At 40.8% G+C, this 24,722-nt stretch overlaps 1 protein-coding gene and 1 non-coding gene across 2 annotated transcripts; both read left to right on the top strand.

The window, feature by feature from the left end:
- Positions 1-18,557: 18,557 nt before the first annotated feature.
- LOC132600923 (small nucleolar RNA R71) lies at positions 18,558-18,663 on the top strand. The gene has a single exon (XR_009567381.1). It is a non-coding gene; the product is annotated as a small nucleolar RNA R71 (small nucleolar RNA).
- Positions 18,664-22,601: 3,938 nt separating this feature from the next.
- On the top strand, positions 22,602-23,681 carry LOC132598582 (putative germin-like protein 2-1). The gene is made up of 2 exons (XM_060311541.1): positions 22,602-22,795; positions 22,936-23,681. Exons 1-2 carry the CDS (start codon positions 22,672-22,674, stop codon positions 23,496-23,498), a joined length of 687 nt encoding a protein of 228 aa, XP_060167524.1. The 5' UTR covers positions 22,602-22,671; the 3' UTR covers positions 23,499-23,681.
- The last annotated feature ends 1,041 nt before the right edge of the window (positions 23,682-24,722 follow it).

The raw sequence follows: 24,722 nt of genomic DNA, 5'->3' as shown, positions 1-24,722 counted from the left end.
TGCTCCAGCCCGAATATCGGAGAGCTTTCTCGAGGAGATCGCCTGACTTTGGGCAGACAATGATCGGCTTAAGGCAGCTTTATCAGGAACTGGCGATGGGCCCAAGGTTGACGAGGTCTAGAGCTCGGAATTTTAGGATTTTGCTTTGTACGGTCATTTTGATCGATGTTAATTCTAGTCAATTTCTAGCGTTGTGTACGGTCGTTTAGACCGATGTTGATTTTTGTTAATTTTCCTTGGTTCGATCCTTTCGACCAATGTCAATTTTTCTTGTTCGGATGCTTAATTGAACTGTCTCCTTTCTGAATTGGTTCGTAGCTCGATTTATCCTTTTCGAAATTAATTTTATTTTCTCTTAGAGAGCCCATTCAAGCTTAGCTGTTAAGCTACTCATTGGGAATACGCGGGAAACCAAAACATCCTACCATGTCACTTCACTGACACGAAGGACGCATCGGTTCCCGATTGGCCCTTCGTGGCACGCGTCGATCCGCGATTGGTTGTGTGAAAGGTGACGAATGGGAAGCGTTTTTTGCTCCCCTTAAAAATACTTGGCTCGTCCTTCTTGCTCTCATTTTCGTCTCCTTCCATAAAAATTCACAAACTTTTCCATCACTCAATCCACCATTCCAACCTCTAAACCTTTAAAACAAGCCTCTCTTCTTGAGAAGTTCTTCAAAAAAACTTCAAAAGCTACTCTCTGATCTTCATCCATTTTGTTCGTTCAGTTCAACGCCCATACTCGTTCCTAAGCTGAAATGGCCTTAAGTTCTAGGCATTCTTCTCGTGAAAATACTTCGACCGAGTCCCCTCATACTGCCGGTACTACTGCTAAATTAGATACTAAGGCAGTCCCTTATGAACCTCGGGGACGGGATGTAATGCCATCAGCATACAACTTTGACTCAGAGTTTGCTCCGGAAAAGCCTCCAAAGGGAGATAATGCGGACCAAGGTTATGACGTCAGATGTTATCCTTTGGCTATCACCGAGGCAATTTTGCCACAAATTCGAGCGGATTGTGGCTGGAACGTCAGTCCGGCACCGCCACCTGTGGGAGAGTAGAGATACGACCCTTCGAAAATCGTGATCCCGAGCCTTAATGAGGACGTCACTATATACGTGGAGGAGTACTCAAGTGTATACACCTTTCCTTTCAAGTATAATCTGAACCCAGTGATTGATAAGGTCATTTTGGATATGTGTCGGACATACCAATTATGCCTCGGGAAAATTGGACCGAATGTCTGGCGTGTAGTCACGTGCATTCGCTATTTGGCCAACGAGGTCAATGCTGTATTCACATTCGACCATTTGATCCGTCTTTACTCCCATCGTTTCTTTCACGGGGGAATAGTAAAGTTACTGAAGCGTGGAAAGTTCCCAATTCTTTCCAGCGTGGATGATAAAGACCGGGGGTGGTTGGTACGGTATGTTTGTGTCAAGATCGAGGAGATCATTCCTCCAAGCCATCGTCCCTTCCCTAAGAAGTGGAACAAACGACGTAAGCGACCTAGGTGCTCAAAAATTTCTTCGGTTTATTCCTATGTCTATTCATGTGTTTCTTTTTCTTTGCAGCCAAAAAATGGATCCTTCGTTATGGCCTCGAGGAGTGGCTCGAGAGACTCATAGGGAAAATGAGAGGTAAAAAATCACGGTGGGTTTTATTCAGCTACTTCTCTTCATTTTTTCTTTTATTTTTTTATTTTTTTTCTTTCAACTTTGTTACATCCGCAAGTTTGAGGCGGGACAAAACCCAACTGAGGGATCCTCCTCCCCCATCTCCGAAGGGAAGTTCGATGTTTGATCCGGCTAACTCTGAGCAGCTTGTAGTTGAGGTAGCCCCTAATAGAAAATGGAGCAGATCTTCCTAGCCCTTGTCTTCTAAGGGCCTCAAGAGAAAGAAACTAGCCACGACACGAAGTGAGCCCTTGCGGACACTGAGAGACCTACCTGACAAGGATAAAGATTTCATGATTGTTGTCCGAGTGTAGAAAATTGCACCACCCGTTGCCTTCCACACTATGGCCGGTGTGGAATTGCAGCGTGTAACCCTCCCACAGGGATTATCCGACGCCGCCTCCTAATGGCCTTTAAAGAGCCCGATCCGAATTTCTAGTGAGGTGATTGCGGTTGAAAATGATCAGTCCGGCGAGGAACCTGCCGCGGATGCTGCAAATTTGCGCGGGGACTTCTCCCCCTTACACGGGGAAGATCTTGATAATATGTTGGGTGAGGTCCCCCGGCAGATGCCGTTTTAACCTATCGATTCCCCAAGGTAGGAGAGGGTCTTTGCACATTACTGAATCGGGTTCTCGGCCCCACCTTGTAGGCGCGTTTCTTGCTCCGAGTGTCGACCCGAGGAGGATGAGGTCTACCGTTGTTTCTGTACCGGAAGATACTCACTTCTTGTCTCGTCCGATTAGTGTGGATAGCTATCTTCGTCCTTTGGTGTCCCAGGAAGATCATGAAAAGATGGACGACGTATCGTGACTGCGTCTTTTGAACGAGAGTATGCATGGTAGTAACATGGTATGTACTGGTGATTTACCCATTGTAGTTCGTTCCTATTAAATTTGAACATAGAGATACTAACATATTACATGCAGGCTGTGGTGTTGTTGCACGAGGGATTTCTTTAGGGTTTGAAGGAAAGAGATGAGCTGCGGAGTCAGCTAGACGATGCCCGGGGTCAACTGGATGCTCAGGGCCATGAGACCCACAAGTTTAAAACCCTGTTGCGGGAGGCTGAAAAGAGGCTTTCGGAGTCCTAGGACGCCTCTGTCCTTAAGGTCGAGGTCGATGCCGTCAAGGCCGAGCTTGATGCTGCCAAAGCCGAACTCATGGTGGCAATAAACGAACTTGCTATCGTGGTGGTAATTGTATTATGTAATTACCTTCACGTCATGATTCAAGATACATACACACTAAATACACGTTATTTCATGAAATTATGTTTACAAGTTATTTTCGTGACATCACGATTACAAGTCACTTACACGTTAATTCACGAAAATCATGGGCTTCTTAGCCAAACTATATCATGTTCATATTTTTGGGAGTTGCACAAGTTACCGAGAAAACTCAGATAGCCTGAAACTACGAAGGCCACCGTAGGATAAGGGCCGCTCCGCCCAGTTAGGACGATTCCTTAATATTTAAACTGAATGGATCCATCAGGCACGTTACCACCTTATACCCTGGTAAGGTATGGGAGCTTTGCTGGTCCGGTGAGGTACGAGACTCCACGTACCCACGTGGTGATATCATGTTGTCGGTTTATGAAATGTTCTCCTTACTTACCATGTTTTACTCATGTTATAATATATATATATATATATATATATATGTGTGTGTGTGTGTGTGTGTGTGTGTGTGTGTGTGTGTTTGTATCCATGCTCATGTCCATGTCTAGGTTTTCAGTTCAGTTTTTATCATGTTATTCCATGTTCCATGTTATTTCTTTCAGTTTCTTTACATACCAGTACATTCAATGTGCTGACGTCCCCTTTTATTGACTAGGGGGCTGCATTTCACGATATAGGTACAGATTTATAGGATGCCGTCTCTATTCATTAGGATCTACTTGTATCAGCTTTATTTGGTGAGCCCCACCTCATTCGGAGTTTAGACATTGTCTCCTTTTATTAGTTATGCGTTCAAAGGTATCTTGGGGGTTTGTCCCTTGTCCCAGCGAGTATGTTTTCATGATCAGGTTTTGTTAGAGGTTTCATAAACTAGACAAGTCAGTTATGTCATGTTAGAGTTTCAGAGTCGGTTAGTCGGTTTGGCTTTTTTATGATATTATCCGTATTCATGATTTAAACAAGTATTCCTATATTATGTTGTGACTCTCTATGTTTTATAAAGGTTCATCATGCATTCATGTTATTTTCCGCTCATGTTTATGCCCCATGTTGATTCAGCAAGTCATGTGGTTCGCTCGGTCATATGCAGTCAGGCACCGAGTGCCGTGTTACGCCCAAGCCATGGTTCGGGACGTGACAAAAGATCTCTATCCCTAGCCACCTTAGAAAAGCATTCATCCAATATGTCATTCTCATTTTCTTCCTCAAATATGTCAAAGCCTAAATCACCATCAAAATCTTCCAAAGGATCTTCCACTAAAGCTCCTTGCTCATACCTCTTGGGCACAATTTCAATTAGCTTCCTTTTAGTAGGATTATCCATAGCATTCAAATTTTTCATATCGTATGACACTAAAGCATAAAGAACATTAGTAGGGATCAATTGAATATTCAGAACACTTACATTCAAAGGTGTACTCATTTGAGCCACAAGCTGACCCGCAACTAAAGATAAAAGAACCATTGCATGGCTTGGCATAAATGCCGGGGCTACTGGACTCAACTTGCTGTGCATTGAAGTGGATGAAATGTGCCCCTTCTCCGCTGTGTCTGCCCAACTCTTTACACTCGTACCACATTTTTGGTCACTCGTCGTTTCTACGTTATTGCTTAAGCATTCTAGAGCGGAGGCCACAATCTTATCCACATCTTGGGCATTACTTACTGCCCAGAGTCATCATGTTTCTCACCAAATATCTCCATAGATTGATTAGGGATCTCAAACGCCGAACTGTTCAATGTGACCATCAATGGTTTCAAGACAGGGACCGGACAAACCAAACTTGCAACTTGTTATTGCATTAGCATGTTTGCCAATTCCGGATGTGCAATATGTCGTTTAGAACATCCTGAAGTAGATTGGTGCTCCTCTCTACCTGAAAGAGCCTCAAAAGTGTTGGGACACACAATGTCTTTTGTTACAATGCCTTGCTCCTTTGTCCCATTAAGTTTTTTAACAATTTGAGGACTAACAGATTTTTTGCGTGAGACCACTATCCAGCCTTCACTTCCAGCATTATCTCTAGCATTGTTCAAATCCATAACCTGTTCGGAAACCGTTGAGTTCCTAACTGCGCCACCTGTATCACCAAAACTAGGCAACTCGATGATTTTGGCTAGTTGCACCACCTCTTGCACCTTTCCAACTAGAATCGCCTGATTTTCATTGCTATTAAGACAATGGACTACCTCAGATTTACTATTACCCGATGTACTAACCTTATTCTTTTTTGAATTAGAATGCAAATCTGGAGCAGCTTCCTTTCCAACCTATGAGCTTTCAACGAGGTTTTTGGACACTCTAGCCAATGCTTGACCTACTAGAATATCTCCGATGCTAGCTCCCTTTTGTTGTTGCTTCTTAGTGTTTAGATAATCACGTGCATGTCCTTGCAACTTCTCAACTGAAGCTCCCTCAATCTCCATTGCCGCAACATCTTCTTTTTGAACCATTACATTTTTTTCAATTAACAATCGACAATTTTTTTCATCATGACCTTGGTGCCTACAATGGGTGCAATATTGAGGCAAATTATCATACATGACCTCCTGAAACTTATCAATAATTCTGCCTGTAACTTTGTCTACACTTTGAAGTCGAACATGAGCCGGATATTTGTCCAATAAGTTAAGGATCACCCTAACCCTAGCTTTGCTAGGTCTTGATCTTACTTGCGTGGCCATATCCATAAAAATAGGTTTCCCGACTGCTGAAGCAATGGAAAGCAAAGATCTCTTAGCAAACAAATCATTCGATAGGTTTGGGAACAAAATCCATACTGCCGCACGTGAAAATAATTTCGTCCATGGGAAAATCCTAATTTGATGGTCTTTGCCGTTGTGCATGAAATAATTCACGCCTTTTGATAATGCGGCCAAAAAATCATCATATTGATCCATACGAATAAGAAGTTGTCTTTTGAGCAAGCAACCCAACGAGAAATGTCCCTTAATGCCGAGGAAATTAGGCAAAATCGGTCTTAAAGTTGGAAAATCCGGTGATCCCATGGATAGCTTAACCACAATGGCTTGATGAAGTCCCTCCTCCCTAGAGAAAGCTTGTCATTAGTCCAACGTAAATTTTAACGTTGGAAATCCATGAACAACTTCAATAGGTAGCAAACTAGTTTGAGAAAAGTTAACTGTTGATTTTGTTTGATTTAATCTATCGGCATAAGTAGGGTTTGTATTGGTGTTTGTAGGGTTCTAGGGAGGCTCTCCCGCAGCCAAAGGTTGGGGAGAGACGGCGGCAACCATGGCTGGCCTAAATCTCCATGGTCTCAAAGGAGAGAGGCAAGAGGTGAGAGCCTAGGTTCCGACCATATATATATATATATATATATATATATATATATATATATATATATATATATATATATATATGTTCCTCGTCATGTTCAAGACTATTTCAAATGGATGAGAGGATCAATTAACTAGTATAAGTCCTACTAAAATAGGTGATACGCTCAAATTACACCTATTAATGATGTAAAGAGGACGTTGTCAAATATAGTAACCCAACAAGGTTGGGGTCGAATCCCACAGGGAATATGGAGAGAAAAGAGTACTAATCGTATGCGATACTAGTCTTTAAAAGCTTTAATCCTATTTCTGATAGTTTGAAATAGTTGTTGAATAATGTAATTAAGTATTTTGACTGAAATTGTATTTAATGTGAAATAGAGACTAAGGTTGTGTTCCCCAATTTGATTAGATATTATGCTTCAGGTTTCAATGTGATATACTTCTAATGGTTGTTCTATGAATATGCACTTGGTCTCTTAATAACTTCTTAATGTTTTCCAACAGTTAAGTCGTATTTCCTCTTTATGATTCTTCCGAATGTAAAAGAGTTGCAATCGAAGAATGACCAAAAATGCCAATTTAGACTTGTTCTCATCCCTAAGTTAGTCTATTAAACGAGGGTTAACGCCTCGAGTCATTGTCATTCAATCTTACCAATACTAACTTTCTTTCCTAAGAAAAGTTAATATAATGACTTAGGATAATGCTTGCAATCATCACCCAACGCTAAATCACAAAAACTGAATGAATACCAACAACCATTATGCATATATCAATAATAGAAACTCATTCACATAATATCCATCATGGGACTCACAACCTTAGCTTTAAAATTAGCTACTCATAATCTTGACTAGCAAAGAAAGCTTAAAAGTTGACATAATTTACTTACAATGCAATTACAAGGTGGAATGGAAGTGAAGTAGTTTACTTTAAATGCTCCAAAAACTTCTAATATGAAAAACCTAGAGTTTATGCTCTCAAAAATATATCTGGCTGCTGAATTAAAACCCTACATTAAGTATTTATAGAACCAAAAATCGCGCCAAGTTTCTGGACAAAAATGCCCTTACGCCGCATCGTTACGGACCGTAACTCAGGTTACGGTCCGTCATTCATTTCGTCATTTGTCCACTTGTTGTTACGGCCACCATGCGACGGACCGTAACCTGTGTTACGGTCCGTCCTTCTGAAGCGTAACTTGTGACAATTACTTGGCAACTCTCTGGAATTTTGGCTGATGTTACGGTGAGATGTTACGGACCGTAACATGAGTTACGGACCGTAACACGACATCGTAACACTCAGGTTTCCATGAAAACTTTCTGGAAATTTGGCTCCTGTTACGATTCAATGTTACGGACTGTAACATGAGTTACAGACTGTAACATGAGTTACGGACCCAGTCACGGTCCGTAACATGAGTTACGGACCGTCATTTAGCTCCAATTTGTCCATTTTTCAGCATTTCATCTCATTTCCGATTCTTATTTAACCAACCCTATAAAACACAAAAATAACATAAGAAACAATGTAAAAACACTTAAAAACAAACAACACTTCTAGTTACAAAGGCATAAAATGTGCCAAAATTCACGGCACATTAACAGCCCCAACTTAAGCTTTTGCTTGTCCTCATGCAATTACAATAAGATTAACTACTAACACAGGATATTTTAGCAAAATAAGAATCACTACGGTGGTTTTGGCATGTGTTTCTAGCACGGACTCTTCAATCCAAGAAAAATATTAAGGCTCTTATCCATCTCCTATTTGTGACACAAGACGCACATTTCAGAAAAATTTCAATTCACTATGCAACCTCAATTAATGACACAATCATAGTACGGGGGTCTCTATGCACATGAATTTCAACTTCCGAAAAGCCAGTTACTTTGAAACCTACAATCCTTACGCCCTCACATATAGACGAATGTCCCAACACACATTTTCAACATAAATGGAACAGAAGACTAAGAGACAGAAGAACACTCACACTCGCAAAGAAATTTGCATACCATGCGTGCACATACCATAGGCTTGCCTTTATTTTCCATGCCTTCAACTTTGAACAATTTGATTATGATCACATTAGGACTTTTTGGGCTTGTAACATTGGCTTAGGGACGGGTAGGATGAATATTTGGATATCGGTGACTTACCCTCCTCGACACTTCTTTTTGACTTCATTCACCATTCTTCCTATCATTTCCGACCCTCCATCTTCAGCGTGGATTTTTTTAGAGCTTATATACCTATATATCTATAATTTTTTTGTATATACATACATATATATATATATATATATATATATATATATATATATATATATATATATATATATATATATATATATCCACGCTGAATTATGCCCCTTAATATTCGCGATCACCCCCAACAGGCCTTTTAGCTTCATTTTCCGCATTTTTCACTTGTCACCTCCAACTTAGGCTTTTAGCTTCATTTGCCATTCTTCAGTGTCAAGGAGGGACTTGGTGCCAAATGGGTTTATTCACAGAAAGTAAAGAGGTTAGTTCACGGTTAATCGAAGAAAAAGTCTATAGGCTCAAAATGGGAGACTAGGGATAATTTTCTATACGGGCTAGGCTCATTTAAGATAAACAGGCTTTGGGTTTAATACAAAGAAAGCCTAAGATTACTTCACAATCAAACTCTCCTTAGAATTTACGCACGACCAACCGGGCAAGTTCTAGATTACAAGCATCATATGCAAATAGAAACTAAGAACTCACAACACAATGGCATAAGGATTGTTTAAATACTCTGACTTCATTTCCGTTTGAAGATTTCACATGCATGAACACCCTTTCTTTGCAATGTCATTAAAAGAGCCATACATGTCAATATCAACAACTCATTCTTGATGTACATCACAAATTATTTTTCGGAGGGATATCATTGAACTGTAAAAACCACTTTCATCTATGCTAGAAACACGAACCACCACTACTTAAATCATCATTACTTTACTTCTATATTAAACATCCTAAACATGCCAGGTTCAACATACACATAGCATTCTTCGGGAATAGAACACATAGCAAAGACTAGCCGAAGAAGGTCCTAACACATACTTAATAATAAAAACAATACCAGCAAAAACACAAACAATAACAATTGTCCTAAACACATGCTTACTATCACAATTTGGGATAAAATACCCACCAAAAACAAAAACAATAAAAACAATATCCAGTATACTAAAACAGCAATCCCAACAAACAACAACAATTACCCACACCCCCAACTTAAAACCATGCATTGCCCTCAAGGCATCAAAATAATGCATCAAAAGAACGGAGGGCCTCCCTGGAGCGCACTAGGCGCTCGGATCTGCAGCAGCATCACGAGGTGGAGCATTGGTGGTGTCAGGATGGCCAACACTGGAAGTCCCAGTCACAGTGGGTGGGGGAGAAGCATGGTGAGCTGGCTCAATGGGATGGGTTGAGCTAGAAGTAGCTCCTGCGGTGTCAGAACTCATCCTGCGGTGTCAGAACTCATCCGGGACTCTTGGCGGATCTTCTTCAAAGTACGCCGCTCCTCCTCCTCCTCATTATGTGGGCGCAAATCAGCAAATGGATCAAGGCTCTGGAGAATGGGCTCGAGGATTTCATCATCTGGCGAGGCTCTCCTGCGCTACCCTGTGGCTAAAGAGGGGATATCCTCTTCCAACTCCTCGTCGTGCTCTTCCTCAACCGTGTCCTCGATGTCATCATTACTTAGTAGGCTCTGAACCGGCTGGTATAGGCTCTGTACCAACTCCGTGTGTACTTTAGGAAGCTGGTCCGTCACCACAGCCACTTCCTGGGCCTTCAATTTCTGCACATCATCCTTGACAGACCGCAACTCACTTCGAATAGCACCCAACTCCATAGCAGGGTGTGTCCTGGTTAACTCAGTCATTCTGTTCTCAATACCATCTATCCGAGAGTGGATCCGTAGGTGGTCATCAGCCAACTGTTCTTTGATTGGCCGCAACGCAGCATCAATGGCTCTTTTAGTGTACAATTTCAGCTCAGTCATGAGCTGTTTGACCTGCCTATCTGTGCGATCTGCTTGCAGGACCACTGCCCCAAAATTCTCCCTATTGAACATTATTTTTCTCGCAAGCTCGGGTGGGACTCCGGTATTGGCTGAGCTGGTGCTGGGCTCGCTCCAGTCGACGAGGTAGGACCACCCGAAGTAGGTACGGCTGGAGCTGGCATGGGCTGTGTAGCATGAGCAGCCGGTGGAGCCTCAGAATCTGTGGCCTGACCCGCAGCAGCTTCCTCAGCACCCATGATAGCCAAGGGTATAACATCTGATCCCGTTGGCCCCTCCGGGACCTCAGAAGACGATGCAGATGGCATTGAACCCTGGCTCAACACATCATCCTTCCCCTTTGTGATGTCATAAATACTTCTGGCGATCACACTGTGATCGATATGGAGTAGGGGTTGTGGTTCTGCACGCAAGCATAAAAGCGTAAGCAGGCATGGATGAATGAGGGAAGTGGCCGGCTGAGTGGCTCTCTCTCGGAGATCTGCTGCTATCAGTCGTCTGAAGTTGATCTTATACCTCGACATAATGGCAGCTACAAGAACAGCCCTGTCCGGAGTCAAAACATTATCTGTCTGGGTAGGACGGATGCGAAATAGAACAATCTGCCACCAAAACTTTGCCTCTGGCGTGAGGGTGTTTTTCCAAATTCGCGCGGCGGCTGTCAACTTTGGCACCATGGCCCATTCGGGATCTGCTGTTCGTGCAATAACTGAAGCCACCCATTTTCGGACGGAGATTGTATCTTTCTGTTCAATTTTGTATACAAACTCCCCTTCTTCCGCTGCTGTAGGCTCTATATAATCCTCCCCGAATAGTATTCTATTGATAGCCGTCGGAGAGATGTCTATCTTCTTTTTTCGCATTATTACCTCGGTCATTGCCGGTACTTGACTTGCGCGCTGCCCCTTTTTTAGTGCTTTGAATACAGCAGCCCCGTACGAAGCGTAGAATTCCCGAACAAAAACCGGGATGTAAGACCCCACAGAGTTTTTCAGAAACTCTAACTTATGGAAGCGGATAGTGTCACGAATTCCTGGATAACCATCGAGACCGTCGAAACTGACGGTCCTCTCCTCGAAAATACTCCGCCTTAGGTCCTGCCCCTCATTCTTTACTTGCTCACACCCCTTGTTGTACAACTCTTCAGATCCCTCCACAGAAAACCGGAGGATCTTCTCATTCATAGCTTGCATCCGAATGTCAAGTTCTCTCCTTTCCTGCTCGCGCTCTTTTTTGCGCTCCTCCGCAGTAGGCTGTCTAATAGATGGTTGAAGTCGGTGTGGTGGGGTGGCAGCCTGCCTGGGTTCACTCTGGCTCGACGAACTCGACGAACTTGACTCCTCAGCCGAGGAGGAGCTTTCTGATGGTGGGGCTGGCCGGCTCGGTGCAACTGGTGGGGCTGGCCTGCTAGGTGCGACTGGCCGCTTTGTAGTCCTGGCGCCCTTGATTAGCTCGTCGTCGCGTAGCCTTGAGGTTACTTTGCTTGCAGCACGACCTTTTTCTTTTTTCGCAACCTTAGGTGAAGCCTTCTTTGCTTGCCTTGGTTTACCCATACCTGTGTAAGGTAAAGTTAGATATAATACACGAGAAGCTATTCAATTACACAGTGTATTGGTTCAAATTATGGCTTCAATTAGCTCAGGCACCATAACACAGTCTACGGACCGTCGATAGTGTTACGGGCCGTATCATTCAACCGTAACGCAGTTTTTTCATTTCTAACACAGGGACCGTAACACATTTGACGGACCGTCATACGCGTTACGGTCCGTAACATGGTACCGTAACGTAACCCAAATTTCCAAAAATTTTTCTGAAAAATCATAGGAGTTACGGTCCGAGGTTACGGACCGTCGCACGTGTTACGATCCGTAACACCTCACCGTAACATCCTTCAAATTTCCAGAAAGTTTTCATGGAAATCATCGATGTTACGATGTGGTGTTACAGACCGTCAATTGGGTTACGGTCCATAACATCTCACCGTAACATCATTCAAATTTCCAGAAAGTTTGCATGGAAATTCTCGGTGTTACGGTGTGATGTTACGGTCCGTAACACACGTTACGGCCCGTAACATTGAATGACGGCCATCGACTTAACAGATAAATTTCTTGGCCAAATTTTCTCATTTTAAGCACGAGGCCAATATTTTCAACTTAATGCTTCTTGGGTATGGTGTAAAACAACATTTTATCCATTCACGTACCTCGGGTTACTCAGACTTCACCCGGTTTTCACAAAGTTTTCATTGAGACCTTTTATCGAACAGTTTGTGGGCAAACAAATTTAGGAACTTTATAAATGAAACTTTCAATCGGAATGCCCTCCGACTCAGTGGGAAACAATGTGCTTGTGCCCACGAGTCTCTTAAACAGCAAACATACCAATCCCAACCCCCAACCATTGTGAAATCCCGCGCAAATTTTCAATGGGGATTCAAATTCGTGCAATGCAATCAACCCACAAATACAAAATCGTGCATACGAATTAAATCATGAACGATGCAATGTTGCCGATTAATAGAAGAGAAAAGAGAGGCAAAACATGGTAATACCTGATCGTTGACGATGATTAGACAAAACTCAAAATGCAACGACGGGATTTTGAACGATAACAAAACAACTATGTTGAGAAAGATATTAAGGAGAATGGGAGATGTAGAGATGGGGAGATGAAGAGAAAAAGAAGGGGGTTAATGGGAGAGAGGGAATTAAAAGTAAGAAGGAAAACGGTTCGTTTTTTTTTAAAAAATGTTTAGTAACCGTCGGGTCATGTATTTAAACATGCCCGATGGTTACGTTCCCTGTTAAGGACCGTAACACGAGATACGGACCGTATCACGTGTTACGGTCAACCAAACGACCCCGTTTCCCTGTTTCATTAATGACCTGGCAATACAACCTACGGACCGTAACTCGTGTTATGGTTCGTATTACCTGCCGTAACGTGTGCGAAATTTCCAGTGCATGCCCAGATTTTTGTCAAAGTTACGATCATGTGTTATGGTCCGTAACCTGTACGACGGTCCGTAACGTAGACCGTAACACTCTTCATCCATCCTTCAGTGATTTCTGATTTTCTTTTTCGCTTGTTACGCTCCATGATACGAACCGTAACATGCGTTACGGGCCGTAACGTGGAGCGTCTCGTCTGGAGAAATCAGCAGTTATTTAGCCTCTTCAATTGTCAAAATCCTAACACATTAGCATATCAAAAAAACAAAAGAACACAAAGGAGATACAAAATTTAAACTACTTACAAAGCGGTAAATGTGGGTTGCCTCCCACACAGCGCTTGGTTTAACGTCACAGCTCGACGTGATACCTCATTTTCGAGTTCAGGAACCGTATTTCAAACGATACCTATTAACGACCTTACCATCATCAATACACCAATGGTAATGCTTCACTCTTTGTGCATTCACCTTGAAAGTCCGAGTGCCATCCTAGGATTTCACCTCAATGACGCTTCCATTCGGGGAAACACTTGCGATTTCAAAAGGACCAGACCACCGAGACTTTAACTTGCCCGGAAAGAACTTTAGGCGTGAATTGTACAACAAGACCAAGTCCTTTGGCTGAAAATCCCTTTTTAGGATCTTCGAATCATGATAGTACTTCATCTTCTCCTTGTACAGGGTTGCACTTTCATAGGCATTGTACCTAAATTCATCCATCTCGTTGATTTGAAACAACCTCAGTTTTGTTGCTTCATGCCAGTCTATGTTCAGTTTTTTCAATGCCCAAAGGGCTTTATGCTCAAGCTCAATAGGCAAATGACATGCCTTCCCAAACACCAACTTATACGGTGAAGTCCCAATAGGCGTTTTGAACGCCGTGCGTTATGCCCATAAAGCATCATCCAACTTTTTGGACCAGTCAGTGCGATTTACATTGACCGTCTTCGCCAAGATGCTTTTTATCTCTCTGTTTGAGACCTCAACCTGGCCACTTGTCTGAGGATGATATGGAGTGGCAACCCTGTGATGCACGCCATATTTTTCAAGAAGATCAGCAAATGGTTTGTTGCAGAAATGAGAGCCACCATCACTAATAATAGCTCTAGGAGTGCCGAATCTAGTAAAGATATTCTTTTTTAGAAAGGCATTGACTCTCGTACCATCATTGTTAGGCAAGGCCACTGCTTCCACCCATTTAGAGACATAATCCACCGCAAGAAGAATGTATTTCAGGCCGTAGGAGCTCACGAAAGGCCCCATAAAATCAATTCCCCATACATCAAAGAGCTCCACCTCAAGAACAAAATTCATCGGAGTTTCATGCCTCCTACCTATCGTGCCCTGGCGTTGGCATTAATCACAAAAGCGTGCCAACATATTTGCATCACGATAAATGGCTGGCCAGTAGTAGCCACACTCTAGCACCTTGGTTGCGGTTCGATTTCCACTGTGATGTCCAACAACCGGAGAATCATGGCACGCCTTCAAAATATCCATTACCTCAGATTCCGCCACACATCTCCGGATCATATTGTCAGCACACGTCATGAATAAGTAAGGCTCATCCCAATAAAACTATCGGCAATCTCTCAAGAATTTCTTCTTTTGATATGCCTTCAACTCGTCAGGAACGATGCTAGTTACCAAATAATTGACAATATCGGCATACCATGGTGCCACATCATTGGAGATGACCAAGACTCTTTCATCCGGAAAAGTGTCATCAATATCCAACACATCAATCGGTCTCCCTGGTGCTTCAAGTCTGGAGAGATGGTCAGCTACTTGATTTTCGGACCCTTTTCGATCTTTGACTTCAAAGTCAAATTCCTGTAGCAACAAGACCCATCTTATCAACCGAGGCTTAGCATCCTTCTTCGCCATCAAATAGCGCAATGAAGCATGGTCAGTGGGAACCACTACCTTGGCACCCAACAAATAAGCTCGGAACTTTTCAAAAGCATAAACAATGGCAAGTAGTTCCTGCTCCGTTACTGTATAGTTCAATTGAGCTCCATTCAGTGTTTTGCTGGCATAATAAATTGGGTGCAGGATCTTGTTTAGCCGCTGACCAAGCACAGCGCCAATTGCAAGACCACTGGAATCACATATTAATTCAAAGGGAAGTGACCAATCCGGGGACACAACAATAGGTGCGGAGGTTAACTTTAGCTTCAACTCGTCGAAAGCCTTGATGCACTTCTCATCAAAATTGAATTTGGACTTTTTTTCCAAGAGTTTGCACATTGGGTTTGCAATTTTAGAGAAGTCTTTGATAAACCTCCTATAGAATCCGACGTGTCCCAAGAAACTCCGAACTCCTTTTACTGAAATGGGCGGAGGGAGTTGTGAAATCACATCGATTTTGGCTTGATCAACCTCAATCCCTCTTTCTGAAATCTTATGGCCAAGGACAATTCCCTCCTTTACCATAAAATGACATTTTTCCCAGTTGAGAACGAGGTTTGTCTCCTCACATCTTTGCAGTACCCGATCAAGATGGTCTAAACATTCATCGAATGAATCTCCCACCACAGAGAAGTCATCCATGAATACTTCAAGAAAGTTTTCAACCATGTCGGAGAATATGGACATCATACATCGTTGGAAAGTAGCCGGAGTATTGCAAAGACCAAATGGCATCCGGCTGAAAGTGAATGTTCCATAGGGACAAGTGAAAGTAGTCTTTTCTTGGTCTTCCAATGCAATGTTGATTTGGTTGTATCCTGAGTACCCATCCAAGAAACAATAATAAGACCTTCCAGCTAGCTGATCAAGCATTTGATCAATAAAAGGCATAGGGAAATGATCTTTGCACGATGCCGTGTTTAGCTTTCGGTAGTCCATACACACTCTCCAACCGGTGACAATTCTTGTCTGAATCAACTCATTTTTTGAGTTAGGGACAACAGTGATGCCCCCTTTCTTTGGCACACATTGGACTGGACTTACCCATAGACTATTGGAAATTGGGTAAACAACCCCAACATCTAGCCACTTAATAATCTCTTTCTTTACCACCTCTTGCATCGGTGGATTCAATCTTCGCTGATGCTCAACACTTGGTAAACTTTCCTCCTCCAACTGAATTCTGTGCTCACAAATTCCGGAGGGAATCCCCCGGATGTCTGCAATAGTCCAACCCAAAGCTCTTAAATGCTTCCTCAAGACTGCGATGAGTCTCTGAACTTGGCCCTCATTCAGAAGTGATGACACAATAACTGGAAGAGTAGCATTTGCTCCAAGAAACACATATTTAAGATGGGATGGAAGTTGCTTGAGTTCCAACTTCGGTGGCTCAATAATTGATGGTTTTGCTGGAGGAGTTGTTCGTTTTTCTAAATCAAGAGACAGTTTCTTGGCCTCATAAGAGTAAGACCCCAGACTGGTGAGTGAATTCACTGTCTCATTATATCCCTCCATTTGTTCGGCATCAAAATTCACCAAGATGGCCAATAATGCTTCACTCAAGCATTCTTCCTCTATTTTAAATTTCACTGCTTCATCCACCTCATCAACCGAGTTTATGACTGAAATACTTTGATAAGGACTAGGTAATTTCATGCCTTTGCTAGCGTGAAAAGTCACCTTCTCATCGTTCACCCGGAACTTGATCTCGTGCTTCTCGGAATCCATAAGATCCCTCCCTGTCGCAAGGAAAGGTCTTCCCAAAATGATAGGAATTTCCGGATCAATAGCATAATCAAGAATCACGAAATCTGCCGGCAGTAGGAATTCCCTGATTTGAACCAGCACATCATCAACTACCCCCACTGGCCTTTTTATCGATCTGTCAGCCATCTGCAAACTCATGGTAGTTTGCCTTGGCATCGCTAGCCCCGATCTCTTGAAAATTTCCAGGGGCATAAGATTTATGCTCGCCCCGTTATCACACAAAGCCCTGGCGAAATCTTGCTGCCCTATGGTGAATGGAATTGTGAATGCTCCAGGATCTTCCCTCTTTTGCACTGTGGTCTTGGAAAGAATAGCACTAACGCGGTGAGTGATACCTACAGTGTCGTGTTTCAATGGCTTCTTTTTCTTTGTTAAAAGATCCTTCAAATACTTAGCAAAGCCAGGCATTTCTTGGACAACGTCCATGAAAGGAATGTTCATTATCAACTGCTTGAGTTGATCATAAAATCGCAAGCACTTCTCATCTTCTGTTTTTCTCACTAGCCTTTGAGGAAAAGGCGGTGAAGATTTAAACAATTGGCTCAAAGGGCGAAGAGCGCCGAAAAGTTTTGCCTTTCCCCCTTCCTGTTTTTCTCCTTGTGCCTTCAGATTTTTAAGATTCTGCTATTCTTCAGCCACAATAGGGACTTCCTCCTCTGCTTCTTCCTCTACAATAGCATCAGATACATCAGGCTGCGCTTCTTCTTTTTCAACAATTGGTTCCAGATCAATCACCTTTTTATTAGCACCTTGAAGTATTTTTCCACTTCTGGTGCTAATAGCAAGTACATTCTCCACAGAGTTTACTCCACTACCTTTTGGATTTGGAACTGTATCACTCGATAGTTGTCCCCGTTGAGGAGTATGCACTTCTCGGGAAAGGTCTCTGAATTGTGCTTCAAGCTTCTGAATTGGAAGCTGAATGAGATAGTTGGAACCTGAGACATTCCCTTGATTGTGCTCTCTGTTCTGTCTTGATTCATTAGCATTTTCTGCATCATACTTTTCAGTTCCGCAGAATCATTAGGCGTGTTGCCAGCAGAGTTGCTAGCTGAATTATCTCTCTACTGTTGGGAATTAGATGCTTGCCCCCTAGGTGGAATGTAGGGGTTCGAGCTCTTGTTGCCATAATTATAGTTGTTGTAATTCCCTTGATTTGGATTACCCTGATCATTTCTTCCATAATTGTTCCCTTGAAATTGTTATTGAGGCTTTTGCCATGGGTGATTACCGGGACCTTGATAATTTTGCCTTTGATAGCCCCCTTGCGAGTTGTTGACATAATTCGCATCTTCATATTGTGGCTGCCCCTCTAGATAAGCTTCTTCAGAGACTTGGTACATTCCAGGAGCATGAGGTGGCATCTCCTCTACAACATTCACACCTTTGGCTTCTTTCTCCATAAGCCTCTTCGATAATAAATCCACGGTGGTTTGCAATTGAGCAAAAACATGATCTTGCTCATGGTTTTCTTTGGCCACCGCGGCAGCAGAGGGACTACCATATGACAGGGTTTCACTATCACTAGAATGCCAAGCTTGGTTGTGGGTAGTAAGCTTGTCGAGCAACCTGGTGATGTTGACAAATGATTTGTCCATGAAGCATCCCCCAGCTGCAGTGTTGACAACAATTTGATTTATGGTATCTAACCCCTTGTAAAATTTCTCTGTGAGGATAGCATCCGGAAATCCATGATTCGGAGATTGAGCTAGATAATATTTGAAACGCTCCCATGCTGCATATAGTTGTTCCCCGGAAGTTGTTTGAACTCAAAGATCTTGTCCCTAAGCTCAGCCTTTTTGCTTGGTGGAAACCACTTTTTCAAGAATATATTGGCTAACTCGTTCCAGGTATGAATGGTATTGCTGGGAGCTTTTCATACCATTCCCTTGCTTGGCCAGCCAAGGAATATTTGAAGACTCGTAACCGCAGTGCATCAACAGGAACAACACCTTGGGATTGTTGAGAACATACATGCAGGAAATTATTCAGGTGTCGGAGTGGACAATCCTCCGAAGAATTTCGGATAGCCTTCAAGTTTCAATAGCTGATAGATAGAACTATCAATTTTGAAATTAGCATTTTCCGTTCTAGGAGGAACTACAGCAGAAGCATAATCAGCTTCGTCAATGAATTCCGCAAATACATTCTCATCCTCCTCTTCTTCTGGTGCAGGATGGTTCACTTGGATTCCCGCTTGGTTTCCTTGATTGCGATTGTGTCTTCCTGCCATGTTCACCTGGTTCGCTATAACAGCAAACAAGGTGTGATGGAATAGAAAAAGTTTTAAAGAAGAGTACACAACAATAAGTAATTTCTAAACCGTATTCCCCGGTAACGACGCCAAAATTTGATACGCTCAAATTACACCTATTAATGATGTAAAGAGGACGTTGTCAAATATAGTAACCCAACAAGGTTGGGGTCGAATCCCACAGGGAATATGGAGAGAAAAGAGTACTAATCGTATGCGATACTAGTCTTTAAAAGCTTTAATCCTATTCCTGATAGTTTGAAATAGTTGTTGAATAATGTAATTAAGTATTTTGACTGAAATTGTATTTAATGTGAAATAGAGACTAAGGTTGTGTTCCCCAATTTGATTAGATATTATGCTTCAGGTTTCAATGTGATATACTTCTAATGGTTGTTCTATGAATATGCACTTGGTCTCTTAAGAACTTCTTAATGTTTTCCAACAGTTAAGTCGTATTTCCTCTTTATGATTCTTCCGAATGTAAAAGAGTTACAATCGAAGAATGACCAAAAATTCCAATTTAGACTTGTTCTCATCCCTAAGTTAGTCTATTAAACGACGGTTAACGCCTCGAGTCATTGTCATTCAATCTTACCAATACTAACTTTCTTTCCCAAGAAAAGTTAATATAATGGCTTAGGATAATGCTTGCAATCATCACCCAACGCTAAATCACAAAAACTGAATGAATATCAACAACCATTATGCATATATCAATAATAGAAACCCATTCACATAATATCCATCATGGGACTCACAACCTTAGCTTTAAAATTAGCTACTCATAATCTTGACTAGCAAAGAAAGCTTAAAAGTTGACATAATATACTTACAATGCAATTATAAGGTGGAATGGAAGTGAAGTAGTTTACTTTAAATGCTCCAAAAACTTCTAATATGAAAAACCTAGAGTTTATGCTCTCAAAAATATATCTGGCTGCTGAATTAAAACCCTACATTAAGTATTTATAGAGCCAAAAATCGCGCCAAGTTTCTGGACAAAAATGCCCTTACGCCGCATCGTTACGGACCGTAACTCAGGTTACGGTCCGTCCTTCATTTCGTCATTTGTCCACTTGTTGTTACGGCCACCATGCGATGGACCGTAACCTGTGTTACGGTCCGTCCTTCTGAAGCGTAACTTGTGACAATTACTTGGCAACTCTCTGGAATTTTGGCTGATGTTACGGTGAGATGTTACGGACCGTAACACGACATCGTAACACTGAGGTTTCCATGAAAACTTTCTGAAAATTTGGCTCCTGTTACGGTTCAATGTTACGGGCCGTAACATGAGTTACGGACCCAGTTACGATCCGTAACATGAGTTACGGACCGTCATTTAGCTCCAATTTGTCCGTTTTTCAGCATTTCATCTCATTTCCGATTCTTAGTTAACCAACCCTATAAAACACAAAAATAACATAAGAAACAATGTAAAAACACTTAAAAACAAGCAACACTTCTAGTTACAAAGGCATAAAATGTGCCGAAATTCACGGCACATCAATAGGTTTAGTCTTTGTAGTTGTTGAAGAAATCTTCACAATACAATTTTTTGAAAAGTTCACCATTCAATGACTTGGTAATGCAGAAGCCTAATCCACACTTCGTTTTGCTATAATCAAATTTCTGTCTAAGGGTGTTCTTAACTGGCTCTCTAAAGTTATAGCAATATGATGCACTGAGTTTATTGTGGACAGAGATATGATTTGTCACAGCTGCGATGATTATTAGCTGATACTGTGCACTTTTAATGAAATGAACATAACTTTGTGTAACAAAGTTCAAATGATGAACCGTTAAGAAGTGACTCAAAAAGGAAGGAAAAAAAGAAGGAAGGATCAAACATTCATAATCTGAAAGTTGCTAGAGTTAGAAGTGATTTCTGGATAACGTAAGAATCATCAACGGGTTAGTAACATGTATTATCTTTCAATTTTCACTTTATTAATGTCAATGAATGACTTTGAAGTTGATTTTAGAAAAATCAAGATAGCTTGAGTTAATAAATGAATGACTTATTAACTTGTCCAAAGGGTCACCTGAGTTGAGATTATGAGTTGTCTCAAGATAGGCTAAATAAGTGGTCGTAACCCAATCAGTCCAATTTTACCAAGTTGTAATTGTTTCTTTTTCTTCTCATATGTTTAATTACTAAATAAATTAATAAAAAAAAATCTTTTATATCTATATATAGAAAATATTCAACAAAATAAATTTAGAAAGTATGTTGATGAGGTTTCTAGCAAAAACAACCCAACTTAATTGAAAGGGTTAGAACGAGTTGAGTTAAAAAAAAATGGGCGGGTCATTAACCTGCTCAGACTTGGGAGGTTTTTTTTTTTGGGGGGGGGGGGGGGGGGGAGGGTCATATTTTCATACACACACATTCGAGTGTAGCATGGGCAGAGTTAGGGGGTGCAAATCGAAAAGTTATAACACTACATATACTAGGTCAAGATGTTGCGTGTCTTTGGCTTCTTCTTGCATTTATTTCATTATATTTTGAATCACTTTAGTGAAAATTCTGGGGATTGATGTGTGATGTGTATTATTAGAAGCCGCCCCCGTCCCCACTAAAGTCAAAGTAACAAATATCGTATATTTGAGTAATTGAATACTAAAACATTAGCAGGTGAAGAAGATCTAGGATCCGGACGACTTCGATCTGTTTGGTTTAATATATAGATTTTTTTTTTGCATTATTATGGGACTCTTAAACTGCATGCTCTAACTCGGGGAAGTATGTTCCAGATCATAGAAAGAAGAAATTTTATATTATTGAGGCCAAGCTTACATATGTATATATAGTCAAATCTTTTCATAACGGCGTCCTTTGTCCATAAATGTTTTTGATTGCACGAGATGCTGTTATAGAGAACATATAATATAACATACTATGAAAGTAGGTTCCAAAATATAGTGAAATGTTGCTATCGATGATGGTTGTTATATAGAGGTGTGTCTGTATATATAGTTATTTTCAATTAATAGTCCTTTATTAAAATTAGTTACAATGATAAACTTGTAAATATGCATGGTGTTAGTTAAAATATATAACAAACTTTCAGGTCTTCATGTAATCATGTTGAGATGAGTGAATATTCCTCTCGTGTGCAAATCAACATAGTCATCAGTTTAATAATTTTTAACTTTAATAGTACAGCGGTTTAATATGCACCAATGAAGATTTTAGACTCATTAAATAAACGGATTATTGTACACATTATTTATTCGCTCGTCCAATATAATGCTTCTCAGTCTACATCTAGTAGGTGACAAACTTTTCTTTTTTCCTCTCTTAGCAGGTTATAGTAAGTTACTGTCAAATCTTAATTTTTCAAATTAGGTAATAGAGATTTGGTCTTTGTAGTTGTTGAAGGAAGCTTCAATATTCAAATGTTTGAAACAAGGGGAAATTGACGGCCAATTCAGACAAATATTCATCTATAAATAAGATGCGTTTTCTTATTATGCTTGTCAAAAATCAACAAAGGAAAACATAATTTGAATTGTTTCATAAGATAGTTTCTACTAGCAATGGCTTTCAAGTCAATTATATTAACCATTGCCATAATGGCTATTTTATCTTCAATGAGTCTTGCATTTGATCCTAGCCCTCTGCAAGATTTCTGTGTTGCTGTTGATGACTCCAAAACTGCTGGTAAATTACTTAGAATGTCAACTTAAATTCACGATTACAGTTTTATGAAGTATTGTCTTTTTTTTTTTTTTTTTTTTTTTTTTTTTGGTTTGTTTGTTTCCTATCCTCTTTATTAATATTTCACTTTTTTTTTTGTGCAGTTTTTGTGAACGGAAAATTTTGCAAGGATCCAAAGCTTGTTATGGCGAATGACTTCTTCATATCAGGTCTGAACATTCCTGGAAATACTTCGAATCAACTTGGATCTGCTGTAAATCTTGTGAATGTCAACAAATTACATGGACTCAACACCCTGGGCATTTCGTTAGCTCGTATTGACTATGCACCATATGGTGTCAACCCACCTCATGTGCACCCCCGAGCAACTGAGTTTCTTGTTGTCCTTGAGGGCACGCTCTATGTTGGCTTTGTCCTTTCAAACCCCGGTCCAAATATGAAGAATAAACTTTTTACCAAAATTTTACATCAGGGAGATGTGTTCGTTTTCCCAATAGGACTCATTCATTTTCAATTTAATGTGGAAAAGAATAAGGCTGTTGCACTTGCTGGACTGAGTAGTCAAAATCCAGGAGTCATCACTATTGCAAATGCAGTATTTGGCTCAGACCCACCAATCAATGATGATGTCCTCACTAAAGCATTCCAAGTTGATAAGAAAGTTGTGGATTACCTCCGATCACAATTCTGGTGGGATAACAACTAAACCGTTTTTTCAAAAAATATATTCATCTACAATTAGTTATGGTTCTGTGAACTGTTTGTGTCACAGAATTAAATTATAAGTAATCAATGTCGACTGGTTTTCCTCTCCAATATTTAGGTGTGATGTATTGGATGAGGATATGTAATGTTTTGTTGTGGAATAAAAATTTCATTGTTTGTGGTATCCCTGATCCTTGCTCTGGAACAAAGTACTAGCGAGAAAAAGAAAGGCTAGCCACTTTATTTGTCAAAATCTACCGTTAAGTTAATATACACTCACAGTATATGAGCTATTTAAACAATTAAATTATTTATAGATAATTACTCACGATCTTATTTCTAACTTTGGAATATCTAATAATTTATACTATATAGTTCATTTCCTAGCGAGACTGCATCCCAAATTTCTGCATCTGAATTCTGAAGTTTAAAGTACGTGGCAACTAGACCACTGGTCCACTACATAAAGGGACCTTACATATTTCGGGGTCGTTTGGTTGGAAACAAGTTATTCTAGGATTACTCATCTTGAGATTAGTTATCCCGGAATAAGTTATTTCATTCTTTCACAGGGATAAAATAATACTATAATTCCGGGATTGTAGTGTTATACCGTCAATCAAACTTGGGATAAACGCATCTCAAATTTAATGCCGGAATTATTTATCCCTTATCCCTCGTACCAAACGAGCCCTAAACTTATCTTAAGACAATTTTTTTCCTTTTCTGAGGGGTCATAACGATAATCGTTGGAAGACTAGTGGTATCTTCAAAGGAAATGTTGTTTATTGATTAGACGAGTAAAAGTGAACGGACGGAATATTGTGCCATTCATATACCTTCTTAAAGCAAATTTTGGAGAATAAGAGGTCAAGAGACTCATGCACATGCAAATTTGAGGTCTTCAAGATGGAAAGAGATAAAGAGCTTCGAAACTTTCGATACTCACTTAGCCAGTGACGCGATTATATACTGCTAACTCTTGTCTCAACTCTCAATTATTAGTATTGTTAAAAGAACTCCCTTATTTTACTTTATTAATAATTATCCTTCTAGGAAGTCAGTAAGGAACAAGAAAAAGGGATTTATCTCACCCAAACAAGGATTGTGCCGCAAAGATAAAATGTGTTGATTTCCCGAAATACACACAAACTAATTGTCAAGATCATTGGTAAATTTGCACCACTATTACTTTGGTACAGAAGCACACTTTTAGCATTAAAAG

The sequence above is a fragment of the Lycium barbarum genome, chromosome 6 (genome assembly GCF_019175385.1).
Source record: "Lycium barbarum isolate Lr01 chromosome 6, ASM1917538v2, whole genome shotgun sequence".
NCBI lineage: Eukaryota > Viridiplantae > Streptophyta > Magnoliopsida > Solanales > Solanaceae > Lycium > Lycium barbarum.
The sequence above is the reverse complement of the archived record's forward strand: the minus strand, read 5'-3'. Positions and strand labels throughout refer to the sequence as shown.

Excerpts from the sequence above, each read along its gene's own strand:
- LOC132598582 (XM_060311541.1), top strand. The coding sequence starts at position 22,672 with ATGGCTTTCAAGTCAATTATATTAACCATTGCCATAATGGCTATTTTA. Across the intron at positions 22,796-22,935 it reads TGATGACTCCAAAACTGCTG|TTTTTGTGAACGGAAAATTT; the intron begins GTAAATTACTTA and ends TTTTTTGTGCAG.